Below are 16,736 nucleotides of genomic sequence, written 5' to 3'. Positions count from 1 at the left end.
ATGCTGGGATGTCCCAGCTCATACACTTCTGGACAGAAATTATTTTTCATCATGCTTAAAGTGGTTTACACAGTGTAAATCCTCATTGTTCACAAGCATCACCGTGTCTTTTGGACAGAGCCTGGAGGCCTTTTCCCTGTGTGGAACATGTTGACTCCCATAAAGGCGGAGGGGATGGCTGAACGAGAATACAGGCGGCTGCAAGAGAGGCCAGTGGTTCCTGTGCTGGCAATTTTTCCTTTCACCAGTCATTTTTAGGCAAGCCAGGATGTTCCTTTCTTTCAAATCTTGAGGTATAAGAACAAGCCCCAGATTGCTTAATATTCTGACTGTTGAGGGAATTTCAGATTTCTGCAGTGGGACAATATGTCTACAGAAACACTTTGTAATATTTGAGACACTCTGTAATACTTGAGTGGATTCAAGTTGTCTCTTTCTTTTTACAATAGCACTATGAGAAAGCACAAAGCCTCACGTATCTGATGATTGCATGAGTGGGATTTTTTGGGGGGGGGGGGGAATTATTTCACTGTGATCTTTCCCCATTATTTTTTATTTAACTCTACATTCCTCAGTTCAGTTCTGCTTAAATGAAAAGTAGAAACAAAGAAGTGGCCTTTGTGTGAGGATAGCCCTCGGAAGAGACAGTCCCTGGGAGACTGCATGTTCTGGTGGCCTCATTTTATAGGATGGCGACTGATATCCACCAGTGTCTGGAAACACCAAGTCTATTCATATGAAAAATAAATTTCATGTGAAATACAGGCTTTCGTGGATCATCTAGTAAAGGTGAACGTTTTTTATATCATATTGCACACTAGGAAATAAAGAGCAAACTGCACTGACAGGACACATTGACAGTGCCCTTTCTACAGCAGATTTTTATGTGTTTTCCAGAGTCTTTAATTCTCTTACTTCAGAGTCCCTCTCACTGTGGATTTATGACATGTTTCCTGCCTCCCTCCTCCTCATCTGTTCCCCCATCTCTCTTACTTGAACTACTTTAAAGTGACACATTGACACATATCCATGTGATGAAAGCGAGCGCATAGCTCCAGACCCAACAGAGCATGTTTCTTTGCAGTTTGGTGACCCTGGACCAGGCAACACACCCTGCCAATGTCTGAGTGCAAGCACAGCAGACAGGCAGAGGGATGCCCGCCTGGCAGTGAAAGGCCACGTAGCAGGAGGTGGAAAGGCTCAGCCCATGTGGAGCAGGCAAGATATTACTTTTTTTCAGACCCTTGGATGCCTACTTTGGGGCTGCCGGGTAAGAACTCTTGCTGCTGTTAAGTCATAGCCCAAGATGGCAGCATTTGCTGGTCCCCTCTGGAATAGTTACCCTCTGGTAACTGCTATTCACCACAGATGTACTCATCTTAAAAACCCAGCACTGTCACCAGCGACACACATCCCCTTCTGCAACCTCTCTCCTTGCCCTTCCTCTAAGCCCAGGCAGCACCCACGTGCTCAACCTTGAGTTGCAGGGGAGCAAGTAGAGCACCCAGTGCCAGGAGTTCAGGGGTTCCCTTGCATGGTCATGCATGTGTGGGGACTAAAGCAAGGACAGAGAGTTAAAGGTTCCTCACTCTCAGCGTTACTGCCTGACTGACCTTGAATGCTTCATAACTGCTTTCGTGCCTTAGTTTTCTCCTACATAAAAGATATGAGTCTACACGTTCCCATGGCTTTCAATTTTTTCTCTTTCTTCCCATGTTCCTCCTCCATTCTTACAGATCCAGCTCAACACCCAATAACATCGGCATTTGCTAAAGTTTTGAGATTAAATAATTTGAAACATTTTGAAGTCCTTCTGCTTCTCAATGCATTGCATCTCACAGAGGTGTGAGATCCTAGCATGAGGTCCAGACCCACAAGTTAAGTATACCAAATGCTACAGGAGATCACTGCCGTCTCCCCACTGCTGCTCATCCCTGCTCCCTGCCTAACCTAGTGAGCCCTCTTCCTTCCGTCCTTACTAAGGAATGCTTATCTTTAGAGCAGCCTCCCGGCTCTCTGCAAAAACCTGAACACCTTTACAGACAGAGTGCCTGTTAGTACCCCTTCCCAGGTCATCCCTTCCTGAGAAGCCTTTACAAAGGATGTCTTGAGCATCAGTGATCACTCATCCCACAGAAACAGCAGCACATGGCAACTCACTGCCTTTGCCTTCTGCTGGGCAGAGGCTTTTGGAGGATTTTAAGGGTTGTGTTAATTTACCTTTGAAACAACACGGCTGCTTCCTGCAGCTTTAAAGAGGCTGCACACAGCCTGGCTACATCATCACAGGGGAATTTCTTGTTCCTGGTCAGTACAACTGTGAGTTAAATCTCAGGTGTTCTCTGTGTAAATGTGGAGCTACGCCCAGGAAAACCTTATGGTGCCAGAGTCTGGAGTTTCTTTGACCTGTAATCACCACATTCAAGATGTAATGTAATGTAATGTAATGTTACAGCTATTAAGGCCCTTTTCGCTACTACTTGAGTAAAAAAGGTGTATTTTCACTATGCTCTTCAAACATTTCTGTGAAAATATATAGATCTGCTTTTTGATCTACTTGTAAAAGCCCTGCAAGAAGGTGTCTCTAAGGATACTAATTTTTTTCCACTGTTTGCATGACTCTTGGAGCTCACTATCTATTGCAATTAGCAAGGTGACAGTTTTTAAAGGAACCTTTCGGAAAATTCCTAAGCCGTGGGCTCATGCCCTTCCACACCTTTGCGAAGCATTGTGCATTGCATTAGTTCAAACATTTGCCACCTGGAATGAAAATATGTATTGATAACATCAGTTCAAAGCAAGGCTGGCATAGAACTCACCAGCAGCCCATAGCATCCTGCAGCAACTGAGTCCCACAGAGTAACTCCATGTTGTACAGAAAGGTTCTGTCTCTTTCTTCCACCAAACCTCCTGCCTGGAAATTTCACTGGGTCCCTTCTAGTTCTTTTTATGCCCTAAGAAAGAGTGAATTGCTGTTCCCTATCCACCTTCTCAGCATCATCTTACAGTAACCTGGTCATCTGCCAGGACACTTTAGACACAGGCAAAGAAGCAAGATTCGAAATGGAAGCAGTTAAAATCTCACTCAGACAACTGCACACGTGGGAAGCCGCCCATTCATCTGGAAGTGTGAGAACAAAGCCCGCTGTACACAGACAGGTGGCCATTTGTGTGATTTGTCAGTGTAGACCTGGTCTGTCCCCCAACCCTGGGCACTGTTTTCCACCATTGTCCCTGGTCTAAGGGTTTTTTTGGGAAAGTTACTTAACTCAGGTTAACCCACTGACCTAGAAAACGCCACTCCTTTTCAATACTATAGCTTTGCTCTCAGCTCAGATCTGTGTGAACTGTGCTTGGAGTTCAGCATATTGGAAAACCAAAGAAGTGGGAGTGGGACCACCTCTAATTCCAAGGAAGCATCACAGGAGTCCTGCCACCATCTAAAGTCATCTACCTCCCAGCCCTCACCTCTGAGTTCACAGGCACACCATGCATATAGAGCTTCTCCTCCCCCAACCCAGGACATGGCTGCTAGTACTCTGCTCCTGAGCCTTGGTCTTTGTCTTGTCTTGTGCTTTTCTGCTGCAGATTCGTGCTACCAAAAGACCAAGAATAAACCTACTTTCAAAGGCACCCTAAAGTTTGAGAAGTGGACAGGCTGCCTGAAATCTTCTAAGTGCATCAAGGCGGTTGTCATAGTTTCACCCACCACCACTCCTGCTCTTCTCTCTTCTCCTCCCACCATCCCTGCTTCATCTTCCACCTTGTTCCCCTGGACAGCTTGGAGATCAAAGCACAGGGTCACAGAGCACACAGCACTGTGAAGGGGTTTGCAGTGTAAGATCCTCAGGAGAGAAAAGTGATCTTTTTGGCACACGCAGCTAAGCAGTGTCAAACAAATGTGCTCTGCAATATTGCTCATACAAATGGCACAGGGCTGTGGAGGCATGGAGGAACCACTCTGAAAAACGCTGTCAGCCAGTGAGAAACTCTGCAGGAAAGAAAATGCACAACAGCTTCCAGCTGCCCTGGGCTACAGGCGTCAAACCTACATGCAGCCTTGCTGACACTATAATTGTCCACAAGTAGGGTAGTCTGAATGGCACCCTTTGAATCACAGACTTTCATGTCTCTGGCAAATGGAAAAGCAGACATCGATAGATGATGAATATAGTGAGAATTGTATTCTAATTGGAAATAAGAAGTATATTACCATGTACTGGATCAAATAACATGAAGAATTAAAATGGCTGTGCTGAATAATTGAGATCTCAGTTGTATAATTTTTCCTATCGTTGTAAAGTTATGCCACAGAACCAGCAATATTCCACTAATAAAAAAAGGTTGCTCATAAAAAGGAAAAAATATCAAAGAGTGAATAGGAACATTAGAGAGAGAAGCAGAATTTTCCCACTCCTCACGCTTCTGTGTGTGCAAGTACTACTTTATAGGCTTTGATTCTTTTATAAATCTATAAACACAAAGAAATTCATGACGAGCAGCCACTGTACTCATGCAAGCACGAGATGTATGGTGATGCTGAATATTTTCTCTTTACTTTCCCACCCCTGTGATGCTGCATGCACTCGTGGTGCTGTGCAATAGAAAGACTTGATTTGATATCCAGAGTAACAGCTACATCCAATTGTAAACAGGGGGTTCAAACCCAAATTTACATATTTAGGGGGTTTAAGCCAACTCCATCTGAAGGCATTGCATTCTAAACCTAGGCATGGGTAAACAAATTCCTTCCTACTGGGGCTGTTTGTCCACAGCACCACACAAAGCAAGGAGCTGTAACCATCAGCACATTCGAAGTCTCAGCATCGTATTACTAGTAGCTTGAAATTCAGACTACAGCTTCTTTTAAAAGATAGTATTTTTCCAGAAATGTTTATTTTAAGTTTAGAACTGTTATTGTTATTTCTTCTCAGTGGTGTAAAAGTCCAGTTGGAAGAGTTTTCTTTCCTCTGCATTGAGGTTGAAAATTCCTGGAAAGCCATGACAATATTCAGCATTCATGATTACACAGACAGACATATTTCATGAAAATTGCATAGGCTTTTAATACAGGATTATGAATGAGCTCTAATGTTGAAATTATATTACATTGAATTTCAGAATGTATTTAACATATTTCCATACAGCAACCTTGGGATGTCTTTTCAATAACAGTGATTATTACAGGCAGGCTGTTTTTTATGAAAACATTTGTTCAAGGTGGACAAGGCTTCCTGAAAAATGTTGTACATCTTTATGGCTGACATTTTAGTTGTTTTGAATTAACTTTTTTCACAGCCAGAATGAAACGTTTCACCATATAATTCTTCATGCACGTCTTCAAACAAACGTGGAGGCTTTGCCGTGAATTTTCTAAGCTGTAAAACAATCTCAGCCATGAAAACGCTTTGTGAGCTGGAGTTGAGCATTTTGTCCCAAGTTATTCTGTTACTCTCAAAATGCAAATAATCTTAGCTAATGTCTGCCTTTTAAAAGCAGTGGTTGCCTCAGCTGATCCAAAGGCATCTCCAAGTATCATCTTGTAAATAATCCCAGGCTTGCTCTATTACAGGCCTCCTACAGCTGACTGCCTTGCCCATGGATCTTGATAAGGACAAGCTGTTTGAGTGGAACAGAGTTCAGATTTTGATTTGCATCATGGCAAACAAATTTTGATTAAGCAACACCCAGGACAGTGTATGCATTTGGAAAGCAGAAGGTAGTGCCTCACCTTTGGGATCTGCCTGTGGGAGCAGTTCCCCTGCCTGTCTCATGGTACAGCTTGAGGATGGTCCCCTGGACCAGTGGCTCAGCTCTGCCATTTGGCCCTTCTTTCTTCCCTTACAGAAAGCAGCAGAGTTCATATTCCTTTTTTCTGGAACATCAGTGCTTCAAAATGCAGTTAATTCAGAAATGTATCTACTAGGCAAGGCCTAAGGTAATGGAGCATGCCTTTGGCAATTGATGTGGTTCTCTCCTAGGGTTTCTGGACTTGCTTTTCCATATTCATTCACTGCCATTAGGAGCACCTGGACTATTATGTTACACCGGTGCTGCATCCTATTTGCCTCTCATATACACTGGTGTCAATCGGAAGTAACACTACAGAAAACACTTAGGTTTTACTAGTGTCAGGCACTGAAAAGCTTTCCCTCAGTCTTTAGCAAGTTTGATAGCTCTCATTCATCTGGCTTAGTCATTGCAGAAGAGAGATGTGTGTTTCCTACACTGGTGGCATAATCGCTCCTCTCACTTTTATCCTGCTGGAAGAAATGTGTGTTTTCAGGGCTAAAACAGTAATCCATTCACAGCATGCTTCTGAAACCAACCCTATTTTATTCACCTCTCTTAAATGGTCAAAACTGTGTAACTGGATGCCACAGGCTCTATGCTCCTAACACCTAATAGAGATTCTTTGAAGGGATGTTTTGAAGACATTTGAAATAGGAAGCTCTGTGTCATATCCTCACCACTGTTGTGAAACTCTAGGTAAGTCCACATAGATGTGGATTTTTATTGCAGTTTAACATTTCTAAACATGATTATGCTGGTTAAGAATGGGCTGAATCATCTAAAATTGACTTTTATTTTTGCCCTCTAACTTGACCCATGGAATGTATTCACTAATTAAATGTCAACAGGAAACAAATGTCTTCACAGAGGGAAAGTAGTTATCTATAGCAATTTTGGTTTGTGGTGAAAAGCTAGGATAAAAGGAAATCCACATACAGAAAGTCACATTTTTAAACAGTGTTAGATACTCATGCGTGGCCACCCAGCTAGGGATGGAAATGGCTGGAGACACATGGTTTCTCCAGAGTGGATTCAGTAAGGTCTAGGAGACCTTGCCTTTTCAGCCTAGCTGTCCTACTACATGATGAATCCTGGACTCTGAGAAGAAGGGAGTTCGGCCAGTTAGCAAGGAGAAGCCAAACTGTGCATGCTGCTTGATCAGCCTCAGCCTGCGATGCAATTCAGAAGGAATCAAAATTGTATATAAAAGCACCTCCATCTGTACTTATAGTAGGAACCTTTCACACGTTTTTTTTTCTTGCCACTCCATATCAACTTCTCAAAGATTCATTTCTTCTGGTTTTCCACCAAACACCTAGAAGGAAATCTGACTCATAGAAATCTCCGTAGCCTAAATAGTTGGCCCAAGCGAAAGATAAAATAAAATACCCCAAGAGAGGAGGAAAACCTACCACTCCACTTGGCATCTGGGTGTAGGAAAAGCGCTGCTCCACTATGACCGTAACACTTTTAGATGCAACCCACTATTGGGCACTGTCTCAGCCTTTCAAGAAATCACTTTCCACTGTAAACACTAACCACAGTCAGTGCAAAATATTTATTCCTCTCATCTGAGGATCTCCCACATGCTTTGAGGTATTTGAGTTCATAAGTGAGAATACCAAATATTATTCCTGTTGCATGTACGTCAGTCAGCTCTTGGACACTCTCCCTCTATGTCATGGTGTCAGCAAGGATGAGTGAAGCTGCCCTTTGGCCAGACTGCTGTTTGTTTTAAAACACTAGATTTGGGTGTTGCTAAAAGCACCTCCCACCACGGATGTCCTTGTTTTCCAAAGTAAACAGCCTGTGGCGTCTTGTGACCTGAACAGCCCCAAGTGTCTGACCTTGAAAAACAAAAAATATTTTATTTGAAAAGAAAAATCTGCAGTCTAAATGATTTGGGGCACTGCTTTCCTTCCTCAGCAGGATGCTGGAATGCCCAGGCTTCAGTAGGAGTTGCTTACATGCCACAGATATACACGGGAACATATTTGTTCTCTAATTATATATTAGGCAATGGTTTTGAGTTGGCAGGCTACTAAAAGCCCCAGCCAAACAAAGATAAAATTGTAATTCATCAACAGAGAATACTGAATTCACGGTCACTGGTGACTGCTGGGGCTGGTGGTAGCCCAGAGATGAAGTTGACAACATGGAAACAACAAATTCAAGAGATTGCTTAGGATTTTCTCAGCTTCGGGGGGGGGGGGAGGGGGGAAGCTCTTCATTTCTTTTTTCCTAGAACTCATTCAAACTAGGAGCAAGAGACAAAGTTCACCTTTCTCAAAATCCTAGACAACAGGACTCAGGCAGCAAAGGTGTATGAAAACACTGTGATTACATGTCTTCTGCAGCCTGTAAATGAAGGTATAAAAGCAGAGCAGTAACAATGTGTGCAGAGAGGCAGCCAAGGGACTGTCTCACCAAGCTCAGCAGTGCAGTGCTTTAGCTGGCACGCGCCTTCCTTTCGAGAGTTTATTTGGTCCATGGTTTTTAGAATTCCTATTCTCTGTACTAGTTACCTGGAGGAGTAGGATTTTCCAAAGGCACCCTATTCCTATGCAAGATTTTAATGCATCTTGAAAATATTTTCTCTCAGTTATGCTGAGGAATCTTTCTCAGCAGACCTTAGTTCCTTTCCATCCCCTCAGATTTACAGGAGCTTTGTTTCACTGAAGTCAGTGACGCTAGACAGATACCGAAACTAAGTTAAGAATTAGGACCTATTTTTACAGGGTTTCATAAGCCTGTGTTATTTTAATTGTCCTGAATACAATGTGATCTTACAGTGCCATGGTGGAAATCCATGTAATTTCAGATGAACATGAGGGGCAAAATGCAAATTCCTCTTTCCCCTTCCCCACCCTCCAGCTACCCTTCCATCTCCTGGCTGCTCTCTGGATAAAAACCGACTGCTCTTACAGCAAGGAATTCAATCTCCCCACCAGCTGCAGCATCACCAACGCTCTCAGGGATATTGCCACAGTGATTTCTGTGAACTGGTACCAGCACCAAATAATTTCACAAAAAAACCACCAGTGAACAACTAAGAAATCACCAGGGGTGCTGGCTGTTACAGGTCGAGGCCAAATGTGAAGTAGTGTTCTGGAGGTGAAAGGATCTCTACACCATTAAAGACCTTCTAAGTTTCCCAGTCCCAAGGGTGTGCTTTCATGGGAAGAAAAACCTGTTTCAGATCACAGCAGATATTTTCCACGCTGCCCAGCAGTTATACCTGAGGATGTTCTCCAGATGTTTGTGTCTGTATGAAACATACAATAATAAAGCTGTAAACTGGAGGAGACAATACCTGGACTGCAAGAAGAAGGGCTTTAGGGCAGCCTGGAAAAACATGAAAATTAACTAGCCCACACACAAAATCACCCTGTCCGCTTTAACGGGATGATAAAGACATATTTTATTTGCTTTCCAAAGAACTGCTACTCTTCCTAACAAAGTGGGCACTCACCATATGTCACAGTTCTTGTATTACCAGTAGGTGATAGCTTGTATTTTGCGGAACAGATATTCCTTCCACTTAAGCAGACAAGAAATGAGAATTATGGGGTCTAAGACAAGGTGAAGTTGCAGTTCAGACAGTTTTTAGACTACAGTGTAAAAAAAAATAATAATATTCCACTGTCTGGAATGCCACAGAAGAGAAGAAAAACCCTTGCAGTAACTGAAAATGGAGGGAATGGAAAGAGATCTGTTGCATTAGGGCAGTAAAATTTCCTGGCTAAAAGAAGTTAGACCACAGGTATCATCTGCACTAAAACAAAAAAGAACACCAAATGAGCATGCACTGGCTAACACATCTGCAGGACAAAATGTCTTCAGTGTTTGCAAGCTGTCTAACAAGAGGTGAATAAAATAGGAGTTTGAAACTGGAAGCCTTTCCTCTTTTCTTCTTTTCTTTTCTGGAACCATTTCTCTTTTTCTGCTGGCCTATGTCAGCTAAGCAAAAGGTCTGCGAAGGCTGGCTTCAGGTCCTAGGAGGTCTCTGGGGAGGGTTTCCGAGTGTACTATTCCTGCTTAATTTGGGCTGCTCAAGCGAGTCCTGATCCCCAAAACAGGTGGACATAACTGAGATCTTTTTGCTTAGTGCATTTAATATTACACCAGTGGCCTGTGTAAGAATTTCAGAATGTCACATGCCTACGCTGCTTGGAGCTAGGCTATTTCAGTGATTTCAGTGACTGGGGAGTGTGTGGCAGTATTACCTTGCGCTGTGTTAAAAAAAGTGACTGTAAAAATATTATAGTTGCTGACTGCTGTCATGGCTTTGATCTGAGAAGCGTACACAGGCCTGTGGTGTGTGACTTGCCTTTATAACAAAGCGGGAGCAAGCCAGACTGGAATGCAGCTCTTCACATATGCAGGACTAAACATTTTTGCAGGTTTATTGTGGGACCTGTAGGTGGCCTCATTTTAATAGTCAATAAACCAAGAACTATTAGTTCAGCTTGCCAGTGAATGAAGCAGTGTTTTGTCTTATTCTACTCAATTTGGAAGCTGATGAATTTGCTTTTAGTGCCATTGAATACTCTTCCATTTGTTCTGTAAACAAGTGGATACAGAGCACACTGATTTTAATTTTGAAAGTGAGAGCATCTGTTTTGTTTTCATCCTTAAATTCCTTCAAGGATGGGAAAAGAGAGGGCATGATCTTGAAACTCTGAGTGAGGACCAGAAAAGTAGCCTGTAGCATGTATTTCACATCCCCTCCCAAACCACGGGTGACAGAGCAGGGGACCGTGATGTTAACCACAGACATTTTGTAACATACTGAAGAATAAGAAAAATCAGAATACTTCACATATGCTGTTAGAGAAGCTCTGAACTCACAGTGTATGAAATTCATTTTGGTAAATGGACGGCAACACAAGGCTAAGTGAATTAAGACTGATGTACTTCAGTACAATAGAGTACCAACATCCACATCCATGCTTGGCATTGTTTGTGACAATACGTTCTTTACTGTCACCCCAATAGAAATGCTGACTTATCACTTTGTCTTATTTAACTGAGCCATTTTGGTGCTGAGGAAGAAAAGAAATACAGTAGAGCTTAACTAGTGCCACAGAAAGCTCCACCTTTGTCAGTGGTTGAGAGGGCTGTGAGGTCTCATGCCTCATGCTAAGACATTGGGCAAGTTCTATCCTGTGGGTCATTATTATGACTATCTTGTGTTGGGCTACTGGAGGCAAGTTGTGTGCTTCAGTTTTATCTTCCCTGTATCCCGAGAGATGCCAGAGCCTTCAGACACCACTCACCTGCAAGTGAAAATTAGAGGCCAAGGCATTACTTCACAACACGCTCCCTCTCCTTTCTTGGAGCAATGTCTTCGCCCATAAATCTAGATGTCAGCCAACCACCATCCATGTGGTGAATACATACTACAGCCACTGTGGTAAGGCCTGTTTCAACCAGTTCACATCCACACACTGTATTTTTTTTAGTGTATGAGAGCTGATAGATCCTGGGGAAAAAGCTTGAAGTTAAGCTGCCTTTAATGTATGAAAGCCATATAGCTACAATGATCAGAGAATCACAGTGGTTCATTAATTAACCATGTGTTCTCATCCTGCTGCCACTGCTCCTACCACCCTGTGGCCAGAGCGTTAATCTGCTGCCTGCACGGCATTCCAAACTTGCATCCTTGGAAATGAGACCTTGACAGACACCAATTTTTCAGCCGAATTCCTCCACTGCATGAGCCTGGGCACTGCTGGGCTCCTTTAGCAGGCCTGCAACTCACCACATCCCACACCCCATCTTTTGGACAAAGACAAAACTTCTGCTAAATAAAAGTTGAGCCTTTCTCTAAACATTTTCCCTCTCTATTGGGCCTGGGTGCTTGATTCTTTTGAAAGCAGGTAAACATAAGGACACCTTGTTCCCTGCAGTGCTGGGCCCTGGCAGAAACCAGGAGATAAAGTGCTGAGTATATTAATATCCACAGTAAGTTAAGGGAAAGCAAAGTAAAAGCAGTTCCCTAAGAAGTGATGCAGCTAGGGGTGCAACAACCTGACAAAACCCCAGATAAACAGAGATATATAAGGAAGAGGAACAGAATTATTTATAAAGAAATTTATTTTATATTTGTGTACAACAAATATATGAAATTTAATTTGAAAAATGTATATTCTATTTCTTCAAAGTATTGAACCCTCTTAAGGAAAGGTTTTAGTTATTAAAAAGGTACCGAAGGCTAAAATTATACTTGGATAATATATGTGTGTGTATGTATATATATATATAAAAAACATGTGCAATTTTATATATATATATAGTATGTATAAATAACATGTGTGACTTACATGATATTTTAAGGTATGCTATTTAAACATCTGAGTAACAACAGAGATATTATAAAATATAGTTTTCTATTACTACAGAGTTTGCATTCAGTTTTCATAAGCATCTAGACAGTGCAAAATTTAAACACACAGAAGTATTCTCCTATTATTCTATACACTGTGCTCAGCTCCCAAGTTTCCTCTGTCATGATCATAACTGGACTGAACTAAATTTGGAGGGTTCAATACTAGCCCTTACTAGCATCTTCTTAGAGCAGTAAAAGGAAATCTGTCTTACCTTGCACTGTGCTGTGGTACAGTTTGCATACAAGAGAGAACAATGCATTTCCTATGTTAAATGGTCTAACTCCCAGAGATCACATACACCTCACCATATTGACTCATTTCATTGCACTCCATATCCTGTAAAAATAAATCTCCTGCAGGACAGCATATATTACTGCATACTGAAGTTTAAGTAATATATTTCTTTAACATAAGGCAGAAATATACTGAAATTTGATAACACTTAAATCCAACAGCAATCTGGAATCAAACCACGCTTATGTACCACATTTTTATAGATGCTGCCTTTTTTATGTTTATGTCAGAAAATGTGGTAGAGAAAGACTGTTTTTCTTTAAATAACAACAAGGGATGAAAGCAGTCCTTTGAGAAGGAATTGCTAAAAAACAATGGGACCAGGAGAAACTTGACCGCCTTGAAACACCAAAGGTCAGTCTGCACAACCTCTCCTGCAACCGATGAGCAATTCCTTGCATGACATCTGGGGGAATACTCATGTGAGTAGGTGCTCACTACAGTAGAGCCTGAGTGTTTAGCTCTAAATATTTATCATCTTTATTTGCTTCTATTAAGGTACTGTATGCTTTTTTCATGTCTGCCTTACGTTGCTAAAAAAAGGCAATTCTGATCATTCTGTATGCTGTTACAGTAGCTATAGTTTAACTGAAGGATGTTTGTACTTTAGGTAATGTATTTATTATCACTGACACAAAAAACTCAGCCCTGCTTCCACAAAAATCAGTGGTTGCTTTGCTCTTACTAGAAATAAAATTGGATCCAACTATCTTAGTCACAAAGTTTCCTAATAAAAGTAAATATTATATTCATTAAGTCTTTCAATGCTTAAAGGCAAAGTGGTGTTAGCAAATACTGTATAGTATAACTTAAAGAACAGTATTATGCACAGTTCTAGGCAAACTGTTACTCAACAAAATTTAAAAGCAGTTGTGAAAAACATCTTATGGGACAGCAAATTTTGCTACATGAAAATTGCTGGAGCTCTGACAGGCTTTTTTCAAATACATTTCTTACACCAACCCCCTCACTCATGTCCTATACCACAATTGCACAAATTAAGGGCTGTGGCCTTGTAGGCAGTATGCATCCGGATCAGCTAATCTTTAAAATTGGATATCTGAGGAGGGTCTCCCTCTTTCTGCCACATTCATTCCTAAACTCCTTTTTAGCAGTAATTGTTATGTTTCTGAATCCTTGTAGCAACTGACAAGATAAAGAGCTGAGTGTCATCCCTCATTTACTTCACTTTTCAAGTTTATCTCTGAATTTGTCCATATAATTACCCCCTGCAGATTTCAGCTTTAATTCAGGTTTGAGTTACAGTTGCTGAACAGGCCTCACAAAAAGACAAAGCTTCATTAGTAGCCCACAGAAGTGAGCCTTACTAGTTAAGACCTTGATTTAAATACCAAATAAAGGGGAAAAATAGATGCTGAGACAATGTTTACATCCTTTCAACCACACCCTTGAAATTTTGGCAGTGAATTAGCCAAAGGATGGGTTTACATCTCATCCATCTCTCTCAGTTGGGAAGGAAGAGCCGTAACTACAAGTTTCTGCAGGGTGCGGCTGATGCTGGGAGATGGCTGAATACACATGACCAAAGGCTGCATGCCTCGCAAGTCAGAACAAAGTAGAGATGTGCTAGGAATTCAGGATTTTCTTATGCCCAGAAGTTTGCTATAGTCTGGAGATAAACACCAGTCCCATCTCCCACACGAAAAGGAACAGTGCTCAAACCTAGAGTAACACAGCACTACAAAGAAACTAATAACTAATGATGCCAAGGCATCTCAATTTAAGGATTCCCCAAAGCAATCTCAAAGAAAAGAAAGGAAAAGAAAACCTGTGGAGTCAGTCAAAACATTTTTCAATCCAATTATATAGTAAATGCACCGGCAGGCAAGGCCTCAGTTCTGAAAAAGGTGAGGAAGAAGAAGGATGGTGCAAAATGCTTTCATTCATTTAAACATTTTCAGGCTATAAGAGAGCAGGCAACTTAGAAAACATTCCTTGTAAGCTGTGCGGAATCTGCGCAGTTTTCTGCAGGCTTTGCTCCGTCCTACAGCTCAGTTTTGCCTGTTTGGGCAGGACTGGTGTTACCACTGCCTTCTCCAGCGTTGTTCTTGTCTGCTGGCTTGAAAGATAACGAAGCAGAGTTTGTACAGTACCGTTTGCCAGTTGGGCGAGGTCCATCGTCAAAAATATGCCCCAGGTGAGCACCACACTGAAACAAAATACAATAGAGTATCACTGTGTCTCTGTGCAGCTTGATGGCATCACTGTAGTGTTAAGCAATGACTAGCAACAGCTTCCAAAGAAGAACATTGGTGCCTACGTTGCCCTTTCAAGTGGGATTTACAAGCTACATTTATTTACAAGAGTGATCCGGGAAGATGATCTTCTGAGATACCACAGGCGCCTAAGACTTCAAGCCCAAATTTCCTGGGTGTTTCCTGTAGTGCCACTGCGTGTGTTTGGTTGGGCTGCTATTTCTGAGAATCTGCCTGTCTCTGTAATGATCTCCTGGCAGGACCTCAGTAGAAAACGGTGAGTTTTAACTCACAGTTCAAACCACTGTGAGTAGTGAGGGCAGCACTGCCCACATTTCACTTACTGCTGTGTAAGAGAGGGGCAGCCTGAGCTCTGGCCTCTCCTCAGCCTGAAGCCATCTGCTATGCCCCTTCATAAGAAAACACGAAACCCCTTGGAAAGAAAACATTTAACGCCTTGGTGATCCTGACAACATAAAGCAGCGAAGATATTACTGGAGTATGCCTTTATACTAATGTTTTGGGTTTTTTTTTCTTTCCACAGCCTGGCACTCTTCTGAGTATCAAGACCCTCCCGGTAAGACCCACATCTGCTCCTCACCCCCAAATGGGATGGACCTCATCCACTACTCATCTTATACTACTTTCTGTAGTACATAGGAGATAGGGACATGTGACTGAAAAGGCCTGCAGTAAAGATACGTAAAATATTTCTGAATGAATAATCTTTAGCTGGGATTGATTATAAATAGGAATGATGCTGAATTTGCTGTTCATAATAAATCTGAAACTCCAGATGGTCTGTTGAAACTTTTGTTCTCTATGAATCAGCCTCAGATACGAGCAGTAGTATTCAGGGTAAACACTGCTGCTCCTGTCTGTAAAAAAGGTAACAATCCCTCGCTTTACAGAAGAGTACAATATTTTGAAGAAGCTGATCCAGCTGATCCTTATTCAAAAATTAGGATTACTATCACTGCACATTATGGCTGACAAGTCATCTGGATAATAAGAACTTCTTCTAATTAGTCACTTAAATACCACAGGTTCATTTTTACAGCCTGCCACGAGAAATAAAAAAATAACACCTTGCACTGGAGAAATATTTATCTTGAACAGGAAAGTCATGCTGCTTTACCAAAGAGGCTTGGCTTTTCAAGTCAATAGTTGATCTCAGTGAGAGCTGGAATGATGTAACTGAGATCACAGAGCTGCTCGTGGGCTCACAGTCAGACACCAAAAATTAAAGACTGCAAATTATTCTTAACGTTTAATTAATTCATAGTATCCCAAACATGTAGAGGCAATATTCCAAACTGAATGAGTTAATGATGGCAAATCTCTACCCTGCAGTTAATGGGTTGCTAATGTTTTCCCGCTGTTGCGGCCTTTAGTTCACCAAAGCAGTAGGAAGGGTGCCTGTAGAAGCAGGTAGATTCTTGGCTTTGGGTCAAACTCTCTCAACAGACGGAAAGGCTGGGGGAGGCTCTCATGCCAGCTAGGAGGGACAGCTGAAACAACAATCCTCATGACTCTGGGAGCAGGGCAGGTAAGCCTGTGAAGCCTCACTGCTCCCACACATCAGTCCCACCCGCACAGACACATCCCAGGGCAGACTTCCCTGCTTCTAGAGAAGCGTCATTGAAACAGCCACAACAGTCCAGCAAGGACCCCAAGAACAAACACAGGCACTTCTAGCCCGTGGTATTAGCAGGATGAGCTCCCAGAGGCAATGGGAAAAGGCAAGAATGACTTTGGGTCATGCAGCAGCTGCGTGGCTTTGTAACGAAGGAAGACAAAACAGCAAATATGGAAAAGCCAAAGGGAAGCTGCATGGGAACTACAGAAGACAAAGCTTCAAGTCTTGTTCCTTGAAGCTTGCTGTCTTGTCACCCTCTCCTCCATTCTCCACTGCTTATTTTATTTCATTTCCCTTTATAGGCTGTTTGGGCAGAAAACCTGAGCTCTTTCTCAGAGTGCTGTCTCTCACAATGAGACATGCCACCTGATTATAAAGCTTTTCCATACGTTGGGGAGGGGG

General features: G+C 42.1%; 1 protein-coding gene across 1 annotated transcript in view; it reads right to left on the bottom strand.

The window, feature by feature from the left end:
* Positions 1 to 14,484: 14,484 nt before the first annotated feature.
* Positions 14,485 to 16,736, bottom strand: part of LOC104408587 (methionine-R-sulfoxide reductase B3-like) — a gene marked incomplete at its 5' end in the record, with an annotated part of 5,360 nt that continues 3,108 nt past the window's right edge. Inside the window, one exon of the mRNA XM_010018237.1 lies at positions 14,485 to 14,649. Within this exon, the coding sequence (XP_010016539.1) occupies positions 14,485 to 14,649 (165 nt within the window). The remainder of the gene's footprint in view (positions 14,650 to 16,736) is intronic.

This window comes from Nestor notabilis, unplaced genomic scaffold (assembly GCF_000696875.1).
Source record: "Nestor notabilis isolate BGI_N333 unplaced genomic scaffold, ASM69687v1 scaffold13617, whole genome shotgun sequence".
NCBI classification, from domain to species: domain Eukaryota; kingdom Metazoa; phylum Chordata; class Aves; order Psittaciformes; family Psittacidae; genus Nestor; species Nestor notabilis.
Note: the sequence above shows the minus strand (reverse complement) of the source record. Positions and strands in the feature narration are given on the sequence as shown.